The sequence below is a fragment of the Cibotium barometz genome, chromosome 25, assembly GCF_041138505.1.
Source record: "Cibotium barometz isolate CiBa-2024 chromosome 25, ASM4113850v1, whole genome shotgun sequence".
NCBI lineage: Eukaryota > Viridiplantae > Streptophyta > Polypodiopsida > Cyatheales > Cibotiaceae > Cibotium > Cibotium barometz.
The window spans coordinates 41,526,629-41,549,890 of NC_141070.1; the positions used below are offsets into that span (position 1 = coordinate 41,526,629).

Genomic DNA, 23,262 nt, shown 5'->3' on the forward strand with positions numbered 1-23,262 from the left:
ACATCTGGTGCCTTGGGATTGACACATCCAAAGAATATCAGGATTAACACGTCTGAGATGATTAGTTTTTTGAAAATTACACATCTAGTATCTTGGGATTAACACATCTAAGAGCATGATCCTCTGGAAATTACACATCCGAAGTTAGACCCATGTTTGTCTGAGATGGGTTTAAGATCTTGGATGATCGTCCTAGTGTAAAGCATCCAATGGATGGCATTCACACGTCAACTATTCAAATCTTAATGGAGTTATAATCTTAATAATTTATAATATGCAAGTTAATGAGATATATCCTGAAAATTTCTCTAAACAAGTTTCAGTCTATCCTTCTAGTCATTCAGTCTCTCACTAGTTTCTTAATTTGATCACCCTATGTTTTTCCTCACAAAAGGTTTTCTCCCCAACCTTATTTCTCAAATTTATTGTACAAATATCTTGTGTGTGCATCCCTAAGATATAAGCACAATTTCATAGGATGATTGTCTCAACATGTGAGGATTTTCAAATCACTTCGATGGCCAGTAGAGATGATTGATTCGTCCTCATATGATAAACAATCATTTGTTTTAATCCCTTGATAGTTAACCTTTGGAAAACAAATCCTAGGAACTAAGATCGGCTCTGATACCATTTGTAAGGTTTCCCCCCTTCCAAAGTAGGGAAAACACTTAAGATAGTCCACTAAGTCTTATCTTGGAGAAAATTTCTTACTCATCGACACCTTGACCATGCAGAGATTCAAGGATACGATTCATAGGTAAGACCTAGTTCTATCCCGTAGGGGGAGCGTGGTCTTCTAAAAATCAAATCACCCATAGGGTAATTGATCATAATTTGGGCAACTACTAGTCTTGATTCCTAGAGATAACATTTTTTTTCTCATCCATGTAAGGCACAGCCGCTGGCCTAGTCTTCTAGAATAGAATTGCCCGAGAACCTATTTATCAAACGTAGGGCTTTCACTTAATATGTTGGAAAGCTACCTAACTAATCGGGTCCACCCGTCCGTAGGATGGTACCGTCGGGGCATTCCATCCTCCCACTTTCCACCCTACTCACACGTCAATTTCTTTTCTAATTAATCCTACCACACTGTTTGACATAAATAAACATGTTCCTTAATTAAGACCCTTTTCACAAGGTTTGTTAAAATAGCCTTTTTACACAATATAATAATGCGAAGACAAGATTTATAAAAAAGAGTTTATACATGAATCAATTTCATACAAGCCAAACTGGCTTTCTTATTCTTTTCCTTTATACTGTCGATGATCTAGAATTCGGCCTTCCAGCCTCTACATGCTGGGCAAAACCCTATGGGACCATACACCTCATCGTCGGCCCCGCTGGTGGCGAGGACTCAAGCCAGCCTGTCGCCCTCTCAGGATTCATCGCTTGATCCTCCCGCCCCTCAGAGGGATGTCTGTGTACTAGGGTGGGCTAATTCACCGCGCTAGCCTGGGCCCTCAGAACTAGGCAGCATCACAATCACTCGCCTCAATCGGCGAACCTCATTCTCCTAATGGTATGAGGGATACCATGGGCCAACTCCGGGCCTTACTAACGTCTCCACCGTCCGGCTACACAAGCACAAGAACAGGGCAGCGTCAAGGCAGGGAGAAGTTGTACTTGTACCTTAATTTAACCAAGATAACCATTCATTTACTTAACTAAACCATAGGACTAGACTCCATGTTACCTTCTTAAGAAAACAATCCTTTTCACAATGATTTTAGCATTTTAACTTGAGATTACGATAAGACATTATTTATTACGGCATATGCTGTTGTTTAAAAGAATACAAATTTTAAATAGTAAATCAATCAAATAGATCACTATTAACAATTAATAGAGAAGCCGAGGCTATACCTCAACCCCTAAGAATGATATATAGTTGAAAAGAATACAAACTTTAAATAGTAAATCAATCAAATAGATCACTATTAATAATTAATAGAGAAGCCGAGGCTATACCTCAACCCTTAAGAATGATATATAATTGAAAAACAAAATATGTATATACCTTATAGAAATTTATCGTTTATCGCCTTTGCTTGTCGTTAACAAGATTTGGAAGCTTAATCTACCTTTGAATAACCTCATCAAGAATGTAAAACCATCCTCTATTTTAGAAGCCATAATTATAACCAGAGACTTTGATAGAGGATTTTTTTATATAGAAAGTGTCGAGAAGGACATGAGTCCTTCCATGTTAATCAAGAAGAGGTCCCCTAATTCAAGAGGAACGTCAAGCCCACCCTTGGCTACAAGGAATCATGAGCTAGAGCAAAAATTAGGTCAAGAAATAGGGATAGCAGGGTTAAAGATAACCGAATTCAACAAGTATTTCTATGAGTAAATAGAAGAGGATTAGTGCAAGATTCATGTGAAGTAATGTGCATGATGAATAGAGGTATTCTACAAGACGATACTAAGATTATGAAATTGCTATCATAGGTTAGATTGCGTAAAGGATTGATTCCCTTACGTTTCTCCATGACAATTTGTTAAGTACCATATTACATGGGGATATAGAATAAGGAATTCGAAGGTTCATAGCATATGAGAGGTATATGGATGCATGAACTTAGGATAATAAGGCCAATTAACTTTAGAATAAAGACCTTTTGGAGACACAACAAAACGAGCCAAACACATGAAATAAAGGACTCTTTAAGAACAATGTTTAGATAAAAGAAGATTTTTACCTAGTGGGGACACCACTTTGAAAGAGACAGGAGGATTTACTTAGATACTACCCCAGCTCGCGAGATGAGGACATCTCTAATCTTTTAAGTGGGGGAGATTGTAAGGTCCCTCCCAAGCCACGTATGTATGTGTCTCTTTGAATATAGATTTCAAGAAGGAAAGAGAGTGCACTTAGAGAAGAGTGAGACAATAAGGCTAGAAACATTAGGAAAGTGTTAGAATAAAAATATTAGCTCCAAAAATCCTAAAAGAAATAAGAAGATAAGAATAGTTCTATTAAGAGATAAGTATCTCCGAAAATAGAAATTCGAATTTAGGTGATAGGAGGTCATATTTAGAGTACTTTTACATATTTAGAGTCCATGCATACTAAAAATGTGGAAAAACAACACGTTTCTAAAGATGGCGTGTTTGTGGCTATATACAGATGTTTTTGCCTATTCTGCCCGCGAAGGCTTGTAGAACAAATGGCTTTCGGTTCTTTTGACTGGCTATATGACTATATTCTGAGTTTTTATCAGAGAGTTATGGCTGAAACAATTTGCTGATTCTGTCAGGGTCTCTACACAGGGAAAACTGTAAGAAGGCAGCAAGTAGCCTCAAGGTAATCCTAGAGCTTGAGATGTACATATCCCTTCATTCTTATCTAATATCTTAGAAAAGAAGCTTAGATTGCTATGGTCTTTCGGAGGAAGAGAGCAAAACTCCATAGCTTTTCTTTTAAAGAAAGAATAGTGTGCCGTAGTCCTGTGTAAGAGAAGGCTATTTTGCCATAGACCTTAGAAAGAGAGAAGAGTCATAGTACGAGTAAGAGGAGATAAAGCTTGGGGATGATTGGATGATTTCAATCGCAAGACAAGGTATTAGAAAACTCTATTCTCATATGTCAAGTTCTAAAGCTCTTGTTAACAACGAGCAAAGGTGCTAAACGATAAATTTTTATAAGGTATATACATATTTTGTTTTTCAATTATATATCATTCTTAGGGGTTGAGGTATAGCCCCGGCTTCTCTATTAATTGTTAATAGTGATCTATTTGATTGATTTACTATTTAAAGTTTCTATTCTTTTAAACAATAGCATATGCCTTAATAAATAATGTCTTATTGTAATCTCAAGTTGAAATGCTAAAATCATTGTGAAAAGGATTGTTTTCTTAAGAAGGTAACATGGATTCTAGTCCAGTTGAGTAAATGGATGGTTATCTTGGTTAAATTAAGGTACAGATATAACTTCTCCCTGCCTTGACGCTGCCCTGTTCTTGTGCTTGTGTAGCCGGACGGTGGAGACGTTAGTAAGGCCCGGAGTTGGCCCATGGTATCCCTCATACCATTGGGAGAATGAGGTTCGTCGATTGAGGCGAGTGATTGTGATGCTACCTAGTTCTGAGGGCCCAGGCTAGCACAATGAATTAACCCACCCTAGTGCGCAGACATTCCTCTGAGGGGCAGGAGGATCGAGCGGTGGAGCCTGAGAGGGCGACAGGCCGGTTTGAGTCCTCCAGTGACGATGAGGTGTATGGTCCCGTAGGGTTTTGCCCAGCATGTAGAGGCTAGAAGGCCGAATTCTAGATCATCGGCGGTATAAAGGAAAAGAATAAGAAAGCCAGTTTGGCTTATATAAAATTGATTCATGTATAAACTCTTTTTATAAATCTTGTCTTGGCATTATTGTATTGTGTAAAAAGATTGTTTTAACAAACCTTGTGAAAAGGGCCTTAATAAGGAACATGCTTACTTATGTCAAACAGTGTGGTAGGATTAAATAGAAAACAAATTGACGCGTGAGTAGGGTGGAAAGTGGGAGAATGGAATGCCCCGACGGCACCATCCTATGGACGGGTGGACCCGATTAGTCGGGTAGCTTTCCAACATATTAAGTGAAAGCCCTACGTTTGATAAATAGGTTCTCAGGCAATTCTATTCTAGAAGACTAGGCCAGCGCGGCTATGCCTTACATAGATGAGAAAAAAAATGTTGTCTCTAGGAATCAAGACTAGTAGTTGCCCAAATTATGATCAATTACCCTATGGGTGATTTGATTTTTAGAAGACCACGCTCTCCCTGCGGGATAGAACTAGGTCTTACTTATGAATCGTATCCTTGAATCTCTACATGGTCAAGGTGTCGATGAGTAGGAAATTTTCTCCAAGATAAGACTTAGTAGACTATCTTAAGTGTTTCCCCTACTTTGGAAGGGGGGAAACCTTACATTGCCGCATGAGCTGTCCTTTGAACACTCCCTGCCAGCTGTTGCAACTGAACTTTCCTTAGAAAAATACATATACCAAATGCTCCCTCCAGTATTCTGGCGTAAGACAGTTCTTTAAGAAAACAGGGTTTCTATGCAAGTGTTCAGTTTTGATTTTCTTTTGAATACAATGAGTATATCTTAAATCCGCGTCCCCAAAACTTCTTGATGTAGGTCTGAATTCCAAAACAAAATTCCTCAAATTTTGTAACCTTGATCCTCAGATTAATTCAAAGGGTCTCAACTTGTTTCGGATTTGGTGGGAGATTTGAGTGAATTTTCTTGAACTGGTCACATCGTCTTTCCGTGAAACTGACGAAAGAGTTTGGTCTTGGTCATAGTCTGATTCAGGTTTCGAGTCTGATAAGGTTCTTCCTGAACTATCTTTCTAAAAAGGGGGTGATATTTCAATTACTATCTTACTGAATTTCATTAATTGAATATTCACTTAGCTGATTTCTAAACTAATCATGAATTCTGATGAGGAATAAATTAATCATTTATCTGAAATTTCGACTTCGATAATTTTTTTGAATTTTCTCATTACAATCCGAGTGAATATAAAATGATAGAAATTTCTCTCTTAGAGTATTTACTTACTTGTTTATCAAATACTCGTAGAAATTAAACATAGAATTAAAGAGAACTCTAATTTTGATATAAAATTCATTATGCATCTATTTATGCATAAAATCCAACTTCAATGGAAATAACACTTTTATATAAAAGAAAAATCCTTTTATGCATCTATTTATGCATAAAATCAATTTAATAGGAATAACACTTTTAAAATAAAAAAAATCTTTTATGCATCTTTCCATGAATAGAATTTAAATCTAATGAAAGTAACACTTTTATAATAATAAAAATTTCTTTTATGCATCTTTCCATTCATAGAAATTAAATCTAATGAAAATAACACTTTTATAATAATTTTTTTTAATGCATCTTTCTATGCATAGAAATTAAATCTAATGAAAATAACACTTTTATAATAAAAAATTCTTTTATGCATCTTTCCACGCATAGAATTTAAATCTAATGAAAGTAACACTTTTAAATTAAAAAAATTTTCTTTTATGCATCTTTCCATGCATAGAAATTAAATCTAATGAAAATAACAATTTTATAATAAAAAATATCCAATATGCATCTTTCTATACATAGAAATTGAACCTAATAAAAATAACACTTTTATAATAAAAAATATCCAATATGCATCTTTCTATGCATAGAATTTAAATCGAATGAAAATAACACTTTTATGATAAAAAAATATCCAATATGTATCTTTCTATGCATAGAAATTGAATCTAATGAAAATAAGACTTTTATATAAAAGAAAATCCTTTTATGCATAAAATAGGAATAACACTTTTAAAATAAAAAGAATTTCTTTTAGAATGCACAAATGGTGGGGATTATTCTTTTTGAATAACATAAAGATAAAACTTATTTCCACAAAATTTAAGAAAATTTTGTCATAACCTCCTTTGTATGGCTGACCATTTCTCAATTTTTACATTCTAAATTTACTTTAAAATTTATCCCAAGATGAAATAAAGCACTCTAATCTAATCAATTTTCACTTCTAAAGAGTAATCAATAGGAAAAGTTTATTTTAATTTATTTGTTTCACATTTTAGGATAAAGAAATGCTGAAATTCTTAATGAAGAGAAGGGGGAAGCCTTTTCATCAAGGCTTAACATCCATATTCACATTAAAAAGCAAAGAATTCAAAAAACCATAGATTAGAATTAAAAAAAAAGTAAAATTATTGACTTACATGGAGTTTTGTGAGCTTTCCTTTGGCTTGAGGGATTGAGGGTTCTACTCTTGTTTGGATCAAGAGTGGCCACCAATTCTTTGTAGAGGAATTAGTCAAAAACAAGTGATTATCAAGTGAATTCAATGTTTTTGGCTCTGGCTAGGAGTAGAGTAACATCGCATAAACACTATTAAGCTTTTACAAAAGGGGAGGCTTCTATTTATAGGAAAAAGTGAGCCTCTAACCAAGCAAACTGATTCTAGAATTTTCCAGATCAGTTTGGTCAATTTTTGACCATTTTTGGGTCAGTTCAGCTTACTTTTTGGAACTAGACTTGAATTTGGAGAGAGGAGAGATGAAATATCTCATTATTTGAGAGTTTAAAACTCCTCCACACATGTGAAATAGGTGCCTCCTTCCTGAGGGGTAATCCCCACTCTGAGGTGTCAAAATTTTATTTTTTTAGTATTTCCTTTGGTCCTTAGTCCACTCTTCATCTTAGGCTAAGGTCTTTTTAGCAGATTGTAATTTATTTCTAATGCACCTTAGGAAATTCTTTTTAAACTTTTGTTTTAAGAGAATTTATTTTAATAAGAAAGGATATTTTTCCATCCAAAGATATCTAAAAACTGAGTTACCTCTCTCTAGAATATTTTCTCTCTCTAGGCCAAAATAGGTAGAAACAAGATCTTTGATTATTCTGAAAAGGGGATTGATTACAAGGGAAGATACTGGACATCTTGAGGGGCTGGGGAGGAATCTTACAAAGATGATCAGTGCAGATCGTAAAATACAATAGATGGAAGTGTGTTCACAATGCAGTAGTAGACCATGCAGACAATGGTCAAGCAAGAACACAAAAAGCCAAGGTGTGGAAATCTCTAGACACTATGTTTAAGTTCTGTGACAAGAAAGTGTGGACTAAGGAGGACCATGAGATATTTTAAATAGTGCTAGATGAGTTCAAGAGATCAATGATTGATGCATGGACGGATCAACACATCACCCACTATATGGTATTAGATTGATTATGCATTGAACTAGTTTTTATACTGTATATTAAAAAATATACTAATTAATATATTCTTTTATTCTCTTGAAGCATATTATATACCATCATACCCCTTGGTTTATGGTCAACCCAGGGAATGGAGAAAATACATTATCAAGCACGCTCTGGGTATTTCAATCATATAACATGGTGGAGGAGTAGAAAAAGCTAACAGTTTAGAGGGATTACATCAGTGGACATATAGGAAGCTTGTACTACACAAAGCCAAAAAGAAGCAGCAGTTCAAAGCATCCCAAATTAATCAAGCAGTAAAACTTGTGAATAAAGAAAGAACACAAGATATATGGAGGAGATCTAATGTAAGTATTAAGCATGCAGAATGGCGAGTAACAAAACAAAGAAATGGGAAGATTTGGATACTGTAACTGGAAAATTGGAGGAACCCTCAGTTTTGTGAATCTCAGAAGCTCCCTTTTGCCATAATCACTTAGCATATTGGGATCCTTAATCCCACACGCCAATCCATAAGCAGTATAGGCTAAGTAATATTTACTCCTTAGTGCATAGACTCCAAGGCTGTGCCCAAAGATTCGCAATGCTAACTGCTTCTCCAAAAGCATGACTTTGTCTGCATTCCACTGACGGGATATGCCCCAAGGTATCTGGATAATGCCTTGATTGCAAACAAAGAAAATTCTACATTGTCTTTCGAGAATTTCTTGTGGAATATAATGAATTGTGGAAACTTCAATCGGTTTATGTACTCTCCCAGTGTTGAGTCCATTCTGAGTCCTCCCACGCATTTTCCTGGTCTGTGACCAAGAAACTCATCTTCAAACACAACTAGCTGCAAAACAATATTGTCGATGAGCCAACACAGCAAATAGAATAAGCTACTCAACATGATAGAAAGTAATTAACAAGTAAATACACCTTCTGATTTTCGTCATTAACAAGTAAATCATTTGTCCATATATTGATTGTTGAGTTAGTGTCTTGGACCATCGATGAGGATGCCCCTTCCCTTCCCATGTGTGAAATATTAAGTCTTTGCTGAATAGCCTGAAATTTCCCTTCAGTGGGAAGGTTGGATTCATAGCTTTTGCATCCTTGTACATCATGGATAATGTGTCGACGGCGGCAGTAGAATGGAACTCACTGTCCTTGACATTTGAATCCAATAAGAGATACTTATCCAAATATGGATACACAAAATCTTCATCTTTCTCAAGATTCTGTGCAATGATGGCCAGACAGTAGTCTTCCCTTATGTCAAAGAGAGCTTGAATATCTGTAATTAACAAATATTCTTTGTTACCAATAGGAAATGTGGGGAGTAGTGGGGTTGGAATGTCCCCTGCTTCCTCTATCATAGAGGGTTGCTCGTCACCTGTAACCACTAAGGCGTCCTCTCTTCTGAGCGCATCAATATCCAACTGCTCACTTAAGTGCCTCCCTGCAGCCAAGTTTATCTCCTCCTCCGCAATCTCTTGAACTTCATCTTCTACTCTTGGAGGTTCCTTTGGCTTCTCCTCAATTTTTTCATTTGCAACTTCTTCGCCCTCAAGCAGCACATGCAGGTAGCAGATAAATCCATAGTGGTAAGCAACGAGACGACACTTCTCTACCTATATAGGTTTGACTCCTTATTCTTTTACAATCTCTTGAATGCATGTGATATCAAGTATTTTTAAAATGTGAATCCACTGAATGGATTCATAGGTTTGACTCATTCTTTTACAACGTGTGTTGAACGCATGTGCTATCACATATTTTTAAAATGTGAATCCACTGAGGGTCTAACGATAAATAATGAGCCCTTTCCTTTAGAAGTGAAGGTCTAGCTCGCAAGTGTTGAGACTTGAGTGGTTTATTTTTGAACAATGGCCTCAATGTTTTCCACTAGGTCTTCAAGTCTTCAAATTTATATGTCCATAATGTATATAGTTTATCTACAAGTACTTATGTAGCCTACATTCACTAGGTCTTACAATATGCACATTAATAGAGAGCAATTTGGGAATCAAGGAAGTATGAATATGAACTAGCTACCACACCCTAGATTATCAAACTTGTGGTAAGACTTGTGCTACCCTATCCTTCATCTAGTTTGCACTCTCAAAAGTGTCCACCTAGAGTGCACACATCTCTTAAGCCGTTAACTTGCTAGGTGACTCACCTACTCAGAACCAGCCCTAACACGCGTGAACTAATGGCTTCCAAGGCTCGGAGGAGATGTACGCCCTAGACAGCCTCCAAGAACTAGGAGAGGTTTTTTGGGTCCAATCTGTACCCTAGACAGCCTCCTCCTAAAAGCATCTCGCGATGCGTACTCTCATAATCCTGATATATGGTATCAAGCGAGTTGGTTGATGGTGTTTGCTCCCTTTTAGGAGGTGCAAGGGACACATACCCTAAAGCTTATAACCTACGTACTTCATTCAACCTTCTAACCCTAATATACAAAGAAGCCCATCAATTTACACGTCACACTTTGTTCCCTTGCTACTCTCACCCGTATCACACATACCAACATGCCTACCTTACGAGGTTATGGGACACATTCTGTGCCATGTAAAACCCTGGGACACATTTTGTGCCATGTAAAACCCCGGGACACATTTTGTGCCATGTAAACCCCCGCTCACCCCTGCTTGTATAAACAAAACACAAAAATCAACATGCCTTCCTTTCTCCTCGTTATAACTACTTTTGCCTCCCATACCTTACGAGGCACACATGCCTACCTTACTAGGTTACGGGACACATTTTGTGCCTGAGACACATTTTGTACCATGTAAACCCCCACTTGTATAAACAAAACACAAAAATTTACATGCTTGCCTTTCTCCTCCTTATAACTACTTTTGCCTCCCCTACCTTACCCACCATTTTGATAAATTCAGTTCCATGCTAATATAACAAAGTGACACACCAATTCTACATGTAACAACAAAAGTTTTGGTAAAAGTATGTTATGTGACGCAACTCCACACAACAACAATATATTTTGGCAAAAGTAGCCTGAGCAAATCTAGTACACTAGTTGAATGATGTATCTTATGACCTCTCTCTCCAACATCATAAATAAGTTATTCCTTCATGAGGAGTCCAAATATGTTATGTGACGCAACTCCACACAGCAACAATATATTTTGGCAAAAGTAGCCTGAGCAAATCTAGTACACTAGTTGAATGATGTATCTTATGACCTCTCTCTCCAACATCATAAATAAGTTATTCCTTCATGAGGAGTCCAAATAATACTCCTAAAGTATTATACTTTGCATATTCAATTCTTTTGTAAAAGGTCATGTCAAGGACAACTACTCTTAAAGTATTTATACTACACATATTAAGTAAACAATCATGTCAAGGGCGACTCCAAAGTTGAAGACATTTGTGTCTACATATTATGCAAAAATGGAATTTATTAACGCTCTCTCTCTCTCTCTCTCTCTCTCTCTCTCTCTCTTTCTACACACACACACACACACACACACACACACACACACACACACACACACATTGTTCTCTTTCTACACACACACACACACACACACACACATTGTTCTCTCTCTCTCTCTCTCTCTCTCTCTCTCTCTCTCTCTCTCTCTTTCTACACACACACACACACACACACATTGTTCTTTGTGTGTGTGTGTGTGCGCGTGCGCACATGCACACTCATGTGCATGCATATGTGTGCACATGCCAAAGCACACTTATGTGTCCATATGCATATATGTGGGCAGGAAAAAAGATGAGCATAAAAAAGATGGGAAGGGGACATTTATTGGGAACATGCTCCATGGTATGGCCCATTTGTAAATTATTATTTAAAGTTTTTCCTTCGAAATTCTAAATTAAGATACAAAACCATAGATCCTATGTTTTGGTATCTTCTTAGTCTGAGTTTAGCTGACACGTCCAACCCATGGAATCTATATTATGATTAAGAGATACATTGAACATCAAGCGGATCCTACTCATGAACAATAGCACCAATAAATGAAAATTTTATCTCAAAAACATACTTAGAAATTTGGAGATTTTAAATTCTTTTTGTTTGCTCAAAATTGCAAGATAAATATTTTCTCAAAAAATAATATCATCTTTAAGGATATTTTGTTTAGCAAGCATGATATCATTCTTTTATAACTTTGATCAATATCAAGAATAATAAATAGACTTCTTTCCCTTGAGGCTACACAAACTAATTTTTTAAGCATAGTGTAAAGTAGTAGCCTTCTTTAATAACTAATTGAATGCTCAAGGTTGATTTTAGCATTGGTTACATAAAGATATGATCATGTAACTTTGCATTAAAGTTAGGTTAATTAAAAATATTGTGATCTTAAGGAAGTGTTTTGGTTTTTAGCTTGGCCTTGATAAAAGAGTTCTCGATGTATATTAATTTGTAATGTAAGTAAATTTACATGGTGAGACTTATAATTTGTAGTGTAAGTAATTTTGCATGGTGAGACTTATAATTATGAGAAATTATGTCATGCCATTCAACCTATATAGTAAAGTGCTCGCTATGATAAAAGGATATTTATGAATATAGTAAAGTGCTTGATAGGATAAAAGGATATTTATTCATAAATATCCTTTTATCATATCATGACACCCAAGCTATATGTTCAAACTATAGTAAAGTGGTCAATATGATAAAAGGATATTTATTCATAAATTTACTAATTTACGAAAGCATGTTATACATGATGGAAATGGATATGGTGAGGTGAATAAGGGCCTCCTCAAGACAAAGCACATGTTTTGACTTATCAATATACCTTCATGAGTTCCTTAAGATAGGTGAGCATAATTTATTCATTTGAGCAAGAAAATTTTAAAAAATAGTGCATGCTAACCAAAAAGCATGTTCCTTAATCCCTTAAAATACTAGCACTCATTTACACCATGTTCTCACAAAAGGTGCAATACTTTCTTTGGGCACATAATGTGAAAAACAATCACCTACTACATTAGATAGTAAGAGATACACTAATATAATAATTGTTTACATGAGATCTTTTACCTTCTAATAAACTCTTTATGTTTATTCCTTTCCGTTAGTGTCCTTATTTCTTGTACCTCTTTTCAAAGAAGGGATACCAAAAGTACAATAGAGGTTACATTGATGTAGTTGGGAACCATTCATAGCTTCCTTCTTAGTCATAGTCTTGTCAATCGCCAATTACATAGTTGCTTCTTGACATTACACTAAGGCAGCATTGAGCCTCACAATTACCCTTAAATTTTGTTTTGGTGGACCCTAGCATGGCTCTCATGACTCACTATTTAAGCATGAACTCTCATGAATTAGAAGGTAAGGCAAAAAGTAAAACATTAACTGGCATGATTACCTCCTTTAGCTTCTCCTTCCCTAATTCAAGGAGGTTGTGTATCTCCTACATTGTCATGTCATACATATTTTAGATCCTTAAGGTTCTCAAAAATAGTCCTTTGAGATAGCCCTTTGAGATAGCCCTTTAAGGTTCTCAAAAATAGTCCTTTGAGATAGCCTACATTGTCATGTCATACATATTTTAGATCCTTAAGGTTCTCAAAAATAGTCCTTTGAGATAGCCTAATTAATTGAATAGTTGAAAGAGTGTTGGTTGTATTACTTGTTGTCAACACCTTCCTCTAAAGTGGAAGGAAAGAGCACCAAATATGCATCCTCCCTATCTAGCCCCCTCCACCTTCCAAAAATTTTATGATTATTCTAATGTGATAGATCTTCCAATGAAAGTTTCCGTTAAGGAAGAGAGTCGATCACTTAATCTACCAAGAAAAGTAGCCAAATGTTCACTTAAAGTGACACCATGGAAGTGTGGCTGGCTTACTTGGCCAGCTTGAAAATTTTTAGGAGGATTTCAACCAACTTGAGATTGGCATTGATTCAAACTACATAGATTTGAGCTTGGGCCACACCTTGAAGAGGTAGGCCTCAACCACCATTGATGTTCGCTTCTTCTTGGCTCACTCAATGGAAGTAAAATCTCAACAAGTTTCTTTAACAATCAATTCCATATTGAAGCACAAGCTAGCTAAAAAATAAAAGTACATGGATGGATGAAAGTAGACACATCAATAGAAATTGTTCTGTTTAATCTATAAGAAATGGTGTAAGAAGTGACCATTCAATGGTAGGCCTCAACGACCATTGATGTTCCTTGTTAATCCACTCATTGGAAGTCAACTGTCAAATAGTTGTATTAAAAATGAATTTTAGATTAAAACACAAACTATCTAAAAATAAAAGTATATGGAAGGATGAAAGTAGACACATCAATAGAAATGGTTCTATTTTATCTATAAGAAATTGTGTAAGAAGTAACCATTCCCTAAAAAAAGTAATTACCATAACAAAAGTTACTAAAAATAGAAGTTTGCCAATAGGTTAAGTTGAATGATGATGCTGCCATGAATGCAAGGAGCATTGAGGAATGTTGTGAGCATAATTAGAGTCAATAAAAGATAATTTAAGAAAAAGGTATTCGTATAATTTAGTGGACATTGAGTAAGTTACACACTACAATACAAGGCCAAAAACAAGGTCACTGATGTGGTAAGTCAAGTTGAAATTAATTAGAGCTGGGGTTTTAGTTCAAAGTGAACAACTCCTAAAGATTCTCCATATGTTTCTATGGTTTGATGTTTGTGAAATATATATACTCACCAAGTTATCTCTACCTATAACATAGGTCTAATTCCTTATTTTTATAGTCTCTTGAATGCATGTGCTATCTAGAGTATTTTTATAATGTGAATCCAGTAAAGATCTATTGATAAATAATGAATCTCACTTTGTTGAGATGTGTGGTGCCTTAGGCACAAGATAGGGCAAGGTATGAGTAGAGGACTTGTAGTCAAGAGTATGCTACCACATGGGCAAGCTAGAAATTATCCCACATAAGCAACCAAGCAAAAGAGTGTACCTCCTCATATGAAAGCGGACCATTTCAAGCTATGAGAACAAGCAAAAGAGCATACCTCCTCATATGAAAGCGGACCATTTCAAGCTATGAGAATAAGCACAACATCTCAAGTCTTTTTATGAGTACAAGTTTCTATCTTGTAACCTAACTTAACTTGAGTCTAATCTTAATTTGCACACACTCACAATGAGTCTTCTTCATTTCTATCCACCATAGATTAGTAATATCATTAGTGTAAGATTAACATTAATTAAGTAGTTGTGTTTTGCTAGTTTAGCAAATTAGGAGAGCTCTAGATCTGTGTTTTAACATGGTATCAGAGCTTAGGTATTACACTCTCAGCATAGCAAGATATTAAGGTTATTAAGTATTTTCCATCTTGATCATTAGGAGGTTCTGAATTCTCTCTGGTGCTAGCCTTCTTGCATGGGGAATGGCTTTTCTTATTGGGGTTATTAAGATTAGGGTTTCTCAAGTTAAAAGATTTTAAGTAAGCCTTGATTCAAGCTCAATGACAAAGTTGAAGCTTAGCATTACAAGGCCACAAATTAGTGGAAACCTAAGCGTTGAGAGCCAACAGAAGTTCTACTCTTGTGCTAAACAACATCGAGCAGAGTAGTAGCAAGGAGCATGTAGGTGGAAATCTAACCTGCAGGAGCACTAGTGTGAGTCATGGAAAATGGAGTAAGAGAGGCCATACACCACGCAACCCAATCCAAGTAGAGTGTGTAGCACACAATAAGCCGAGCCACAAATCAACAAGCGAGCAAGCAAAGCATAGAAAAATCTAGTGGTAGACGTGGTAGCTCCCATCGAGCTCGCGCAGACATCCTCGCCGCGCATGCATACACCGTTGTGATAAGGTTTTCAAAAAAGGGAAAAAAAAACCTAAAGTCCAAGGCCTTGAGATTTCAACATTTTAAAGAGGCTTCGTGAAGCCCTAGTTCACATGGAATGTGTGTATTTGAGCCTTTTGAGTATTCTTTTAAGTGTTACTATGTTTTGGGTTTCAACAACCATGATAGCTTCATCAACTGGATCATCATCAACAAGGCCTTCATCCAAACTCACAATAAAATCATCCTCGACAAAATTTTTCACCTAAAATTTGCAACAATTGTACATGTCTCCAATATGAGCAAGAAAAATTCTCTGAAGTGTGAAAAAGATTATAAAAGTGGCCAAATGACCACACTAGTCTGTGTGAAAAGGAGGAATATAACCTTTGTAAAAACGCCACAACCACATGAGTATGCGAGCAGATTGTGCAAACCATAAATGGAAAAGTGCAACTAGTCCACATCAAAGGAGCTACCAAAGAGCAAATAGTCAAGCCAAAGAGAAAAGATTAAGAGTCGAGAAGTAGCCCACAAGAAGCTAAACAAGATGAAAAGCTACATTGACAAGCCTTGCAAACTTAGCCTAAAAGTTGTAAAAAGATCACCGATGAGTAGACCTAGTCCTTTGTATTGTGTTTTCTTATCACACCTAACCAGTTGAGATTAGCAATTTATACACCTAGGGGGATGATGATAGTTTGTAACACCTGACCACCTTAAGTAGCACTCAACACTAAGGGGGGTGGATGGATCTTTGTAACTCGCATCCGACCACCTTGCAGTAGCCTTAAGTTTGTAGCTCGCATCCGACCAACATTAAGGCACCGAGGGGGAGTGTTGAGGTTTATGGTGCCTTGGGCACAAGAAAGGGCAAGGCATGAGTAGCTGACTTGCAGTCAAGAGTATGTTCCCACATGAGCAAGCTAGAAATTATCCCACATGAGCAACCAAGCAAAAGGGTGTAGCTCCTTATATCTAGAAGGGAACCATTTCAAGCAACGAGAACAAGCACAACATCTCATGGTTTTTTATGAGTATAAATTTCCATCTTGTAACCTAACTGAACTTGAGTCTAATCTTAATTCGCACACGCTCACACTAAGACCTTTTCATTTCTATCCACTGTAGATTAGTAATATCATTAGTGTAAGATTAGCATTAATTAAGTAGTTGTGTTTTGTCAATTTAGAAAATTAGGAGAGCTCTAGATCCATATTTTAACACCCTTCCCTTTATCTCTTTCTGAAGGGAAGGTCTAGCTCTCAAGTGTTGAGATTTGAGATATGTATTTTTGGATAATGGCCTCAACATTTCCCAGTAACAAGTTAGGGATAACTTGGAGGTTCTCATATTTATGTATCCATAATGTATCAATCTACAAGTACTAATGCACTAAAGATTTACTAAATCTTTCAATATGCACATGTGCACACTAATCTAGAGTGCGATTTGGGAATCAAATGTAGGATGTATGAATTTCAATGCATTTGATCTAGCTACCATACCCTACATCGAGATTGTGCTAAGCCTTCAACTTAATCATTAACTAAATTTTTTGTCAACCATCATGTGTGCATGCAAAAATTCATCTAAAGGCCCTCATCACTTAAGCATTAAGCATTAAATAATGTAACTTGGCATCATGTGTCATAAAGGAAGAAGAACTTTATTTTTTGGAATAATCCACTAAAGTACACGTATGCATGAGTTACACTCTCAAAGTGTCCAACTATTATATATGGGAAACCACACATTGTTTGTTTCTTTTATATAAAAAAGGAGAATTCAAGGTCCACATATCTTAAGCCCTTAAATTGTTATAAGTGCATTGATTTTTTTTCCTTTTTTCATAGTGAAATGTACTCCATAGAAATGAACATTTCTTTCTTAATTTAATTAAAAATCGCATTCACAAGACATGAAACAATATTAAGTGCTTGTATAGCAAAATGCTTGTTAAGTTGTTTAACACTATTTCAAGAATAGTGTGGTTATAAGTTCATGCATTTTACCACAAACAACTAGTTCCTATCATTCACAATAAAACAATCTTAATGTAAGGTACTGTTTGATAGAGGCCATTATTACTTCCTATCATTCACAATAAAATAATTTTAATGTAAGGTAGTGTTTGATAGAGGCCATTATTAGTCAATCTTTATTATTTGTCTTTGTTGATGATGACTTTGAACCCACACCAGCATGACAACTAAGGAGTAGTTCTTCAAAAAGATGAGTTTTCCAACCAAGCAAGATAAAGCCAATGCTACTAAAAATTAGAGAAACAATCAGGATTATAATCCCTTGATAATGAAGACCATTACAAATTTAAAGTTGGATTTTTTGATTTCAAATGGTAAAAATATAATGACAACAAAAGTTTTTTGAGCAGTACTAACGAGACCTAGGAAGGCATGTCTCCAAGCTTCTCTCAATGTGGCTTATGTACTATTGTGTTTTGTGTGATCAAGAATATATTAATTGGAAAGATCATGGCTTTTCATTTTATTGTAGTATCTTCTTATGATTGTTAAAAGAAGAGAACCTCGGTTCATTTGGAAAACTAAAAAACGATAAGTTGCACCTTCCTTCTGTGTGTAGTTTTATCGTCCTTTTACATCAAGGGAAAAAAAAAACGATACTACATGATTGAAAGAAATTTTAGAAGTCTTCAAATTCTTTGATGAAGTACAAGAGCATAATGTGGTGATGAAAATTTGCTTAAGGTTAAAGAAAGTGTGTGGGCCTTAAGTTGTTGAAGAAAGCCCTAGAATGTACATGCTTGTGTGTGTGTGTGTGTGTGGGTGGAGAAGGCACAAGATTTTGTTGTTGAAGATGAGGTACATATGAACATTTGGGTGACTATTTTCACTAGGTGTAGTGATATCACGCTAAAAGATGGCTACACGGCCGCGTTGAATCTGGGCTCGAATGGGAAAACACAGAGGAAATTGCTCGAGTGTTTGTAGGAAGGGAGCACGTGCCACTCGTCACGTGCCAAATTGTAGATGACGGGAGGCCAGTACTCGGCCCGGCTCCGACTGCCGATCGTGTAGTGGGCGCCCGTCATGCACAGCCAGTCGCTATGTTCGCCGCCCACGAACCTGCAGTCGTAAAAGGACGGGCTATCGAAATATGTTCGACCCAAGTCCGCCAAGATTTGCGCCGGCATCCGGCCAACCTCCGCCCAAGTAAAGCACGTCTCTACTTGGCGGTCGGCCAGCGGCGGGCACTGCACCAGTCGCCATATGCCAAATCCCTTCATGGAAACGGCGTGCTTCATGAGGCACGCCACTAGCAGAAGTCGGCCATTGCATTTGATGACGGTGCTCCTCAGTAGCTCCGTCGCCGGACAGCGAGGTAAGGCCACGTTCGCCTTCTTCCATACATTAGATCCGGCGTTGTACGCCACAAGCTCCTCTTTGTGGTGCCTTATCACATCACTTTCCAAGAGATCCGTCATCAAAGCGGGGCCTGTCGATGCTTCGGCACGTCGAATGCCGAGCCCCGTGCTCCAGCAACCGCTCCTCGAATCATAGATCTCCATGTCTCGGTGCTTCAGATCCGACAGAATTATCCCATATGTGTTTGTGGCCTCATCGGCCCTCATTGAGATGGCACACGATGATATCAACCTGTTCGCCAGCCTCTCTGGCCTCGGCAACTTCTTCAAAGAGCCTGTCAGACAGTTGAACACCACCACATCGTAGTCGAGCTTGCTAACGAGAGCACAAGAGGAGCTCTGCTGCTCGCTGTTGGGCGCTCCTGCTTGTGTGAATCCAAGCTGGCCGCCCTTCACCACTGCGCACATGAGGCCGCCCGCGCTTGCCACCAGCATGTTCACTACCGATGGCACTATGCTCTGTGAGAAAGCTATCCGAAGCAGCAAATCGCCCAACTTGGGGGAGCAGTGAATTGGCAAGCGGAATCCTTTCCATGGGCCGAAGGAAGGGCTGAAAGCTATGAAATCATGGCTGAAAGAGGCGGTACAAGAGGAGGTGGCCATGACAAACCACCATTCGCGATCGGAGTTCTTGCAAGCCTTGTATTCTAATTGCAAATTGGATAAGAAAGAAGAAGAGGAGAGAAGGGAGCTCCAAGGCCTGCATACGAGTCTAAGTTGAGCAATACAAGGGACTGGCAACAGGGCTAGAATTCTAATGGCAAGGTGAAGAGGGAGGGGAAGAAGCAGGTCGGCTGTGGACGCCTCCTCCTCCTCCTCAGCGGCCGCCGCCGCCGCCTCCTCCTCCTCCTCCTCCTCCTCCTGCGGGGTGCAAGGGGAACGCTGCGCCATAGCTAGCCTTTGCTTAATTGAAGGTACTTATAGAAAGAGGGGGCCATGTTTTTGCCCATAGAAAATGTACATGTCACGTCGCCCTTCACGAAGTCTTTTTCCTTTGTTGATCCCCCACATAGGCATAGTGCCCGCTCACTTTGTTCCCTTGCTCGACGGTGGCGCCCATGCCAACCTTCTCTGCTACCACCATTCTGATAAAATTAGTACCATGCTCACATCACATGACCACACACCTCCACGCAAACGACAATCTCTTGGTACAAGTGGGGTCCTCTCCCATGAACAAATCTAGTTGCAGGACGCATCGCGTGACCATACCCCATCACCCTGTTAAAAACCCTCCTCTATCACCTGTTTAAAAAAACCCATTACCCTTATTAAAAAAAAACCCACACTTGGGATTCTCCACCTTGTTCTTCACTTGCTTTTGTAAAAGGTCATGTCAACAAGCGCACCTCCATGTAAGCTAAGAGGTCAAAGATCTTTGTCTCTATAGATTCCCAAGATAAAATGCCAAAAATTACTGTATGACTCTATCCTATTCAACTATTTTTACTTTTTATATTCTTATGTGCAATCTCTCTCTCTCTCTCTCTCTCTCTCTCTCTCTCGGTATGTGGGGTAAATACATATGTGTGTGTGTGCGCCTAAGCCCACATATGTATCAGTGCAAGGAGAAAAAATTTGCATGAAAAAGCTAGGAAGGGGATATGGATTAGGCACATGCTCCATGGTATGGCCCATTTGTAGCTTTCATGGAAAATTACTTTTGAAATTGTACCCCCATGAAAGGTCTCAATCACCAATTAAATAGAGAAGCGCGTGCCATTCTTTCCTTTTAAATTCTACATTAAGCTACAAAATAAAACCATATTCTATGTTTTGGCATCTTTTTAGTCTATGGTTATCTTGTTGTGGTTCAGACTTGCACTATATGGAATCCATATTGTGATTAAAAGTTTTTGCGTCTATTTGTGACATTAATAATTAATAGAAAAAAAGTACATCTATTTTTTCTCAAAAAACACTTGGCCTTTTAGAGATCTCAAATTCATTGTGTGTGCTCAAAATATCAAAGATAAATGTTTTCTCAAGGAAGAAGTTTAGCTCTACGAATCTTGATGTCATTCTTTAATAAACTTTGATTTTGAAGCACAATCAAGATACTACTTTCCCTTGAGATTAGCAAAGTAGTTCTTTAAACATAGTGTAGAGTGGTAGTCTCTTTCAATAACTAACTAAAGACTCAAGAATAATTTTAATATTGATTATCAATCATGTAAATTTACATTAAAAATATGTTAATAAATAATTATGCGAGTTTAAAAAAGTGTTTACATACTTACCCATATACATTTGCAATGTAAGGAAATTTACACGGTGATAACTATATTTTAAAGAAATTATATCATGAATACATCAAAAGATCTATAATAAGTTTCTCAATATGATAAAAGAAGCCTTTATCAAAAATTTACTAAACATATGTAAGCATCCTATACACAATGTAAATGGGTCTATTAGAGTGATTAAGTGACTTGTCAGGGAAAAGCACATGTTTTGTCTTATCATATACCATGTTCCTTCATATAGGTTTTTCCTTCACATTGTGAGTAGGTTGGACTCTGTATTTATTCATACAAACATTCAGGAAACAATTTTTTTTAAGTGCATGTTAATAACTAAAAATAATCTCCCTACCGAGCCATTAAAAAAGTAGCATTCATTTGCATCATGTCATATTTTCTCAAAAAAGGGGAAATATTTTCTTTGGGGATAATGTGAAATAAAATCACCTACTATGCTGTAAGAAATGCACCAAGGTCCTACTAGTTGATTACATGACTTGAGATCTTCTACTACCTTCTTTAGCTGGATGATGACAACCTTTTCTTGTTCATTCTTTTTCTTTTATGCCCTCTCTTCTTGTTCATTCTTTTTCTTCATGTCCTCTTTTCTTGTACCTCTTTTCTAACATGGGATGCCACATCAAGAATAATAGAGGTTCAAGGGTGCGGTTAGGAACCACTCATTACTTCCTTCTTAACCCCCATCATCTTGGAAATCTCCAACTAGTTAGTTGCTTCTTGAAGTTACTCTAAGGTGTTAACCACATTGATTAATATTAACCTTTCATGTGTGAATTCACTTTTTTCTCTATACTTATTCCCATGAAACCCATGGAATTCACTTTTTTTTGGGAACGTAGAATAATTATATTAAGATCTTAACAAAAGTTATATACAAGAACTAAATGTACCACTTTATTCTCCCATGAACTTCATCCCCACCTTTTCACTATTCAACAATCTGCATAGTAAATCCCATCTCTCATCTTCCCAAATAAAAGAGGATTGCTCCTAAGAGACATGATAGGCTAACTGCATACAAGCTATAATCATAGAGTTAGTAGTACAACCTTTTAGAGATTATTCCTTAATACACTCTCCTTTAGTCCATATATACCTTCACCGTTGGTCTCCTACCTAAGGGGCTCTTAATGAAGGCTACAAAGGTGTATACTGGTTGCTTCTCCTTCAAATACCATCTCTTGGTCTTTGGCCCAAACTTGGGAGGTCTTACCCTCAAATCTAGCCTTGTATAGCCCTGCCACATAACAATATTGTTAGGAAATCCTAGTATGTACAAGAATATCCCCCGACCAAAGAGTTGTTCATTTAATCCTAGTCTAAAGGGTGAGAAATCAGTTGCACCACATCACAATGGCATTCATTTTATTAGCATAATATATAGACCAGCATTTAAACACACATTTATGCATCAACTCTATCACATTAATCCCCCGGCTTTCTTCTTTCTGAAAATTCCTAGAGTTCCAAATCTCCCATGAACAGCAGTATCTAATAAGACTTAAAATAAGATTAATAGCCCTATCAGCTTCATATAATCTTCCTAGCAACCAATCCCCCCAATATCCTTATAGCCCTATACAGCTTGAGACCCATTTACCGATCCTTCCCTAGGCCCCTCTAATGGCTGGAAAATCCCAAAAGGCATGCCTCCCATTCTCCAACACTGATTTGCATCTAGGAAAAAACCCATAAGTGAATTTCCTCTGTAATAGTTTATACCCAATAGGCAAAGCCCACATATAGACTCTCCACAAGAATACCTGAGCCTTCACAGGGATATTCACTTCCCATAACAGCTTCCATCTATTTATCTAGATGCTAGATTTCCATCTAACCTTCCAGATTTTATTGCAGTACTACTACACATTCACTTCAATCCTGCACATATCTTCATATAAAAACCTCGTTGCCTCCTAATCTAGTTTGTGAAACGTACCTATATTCTGTTCCATTTTCTAAGCACAAAATTTCTCAAAATTTACAGTAAAATCACATCATGCTTCAGAAAATGAAGAGATTTTCAATAAACAACAATCCAAAGAAACATAATAATCACCAA

At 37.1% G+C, this 23,262-nt stretch overlaps 1 protein-coding gene across 1 annotated transcript; it reads right to left on the reverse strand.

Moving 5' to 3' along the window:
• Nucleotides 1–18,182: 18,182 nt before the first annotated feature.
• On the reverse strand, nucleotides 18,183–20,213 carry LOC147624576 (uncharacterized). Its single transcript, XM_086819592.1, has one exon. It carries the CDS (start codon nucleotides 19,825–19,827, stop codon nucleotides 18,436–18,438), a length of 1,392 nt encoding a protein of 463 aa, XP_086675718.1. The 5' UTR covers nucleotides 19,828–20,213; the 3' UTR covers nucleotides 18,183–18,435.
• Nucleotides 20,214–23,262: the final 3,049 nt, after the last annotated feature.

What these genes read in the sequence shown, in the direction of transcription:
- LOC147624576 (XM_086819592.1), bottom strand. Translation starts at nt 19,827, where the DNA reads ATGGCGCAGCGTTCCCCTTGCACCCCGCAGGAGGAGGAGGAGGAGGAG.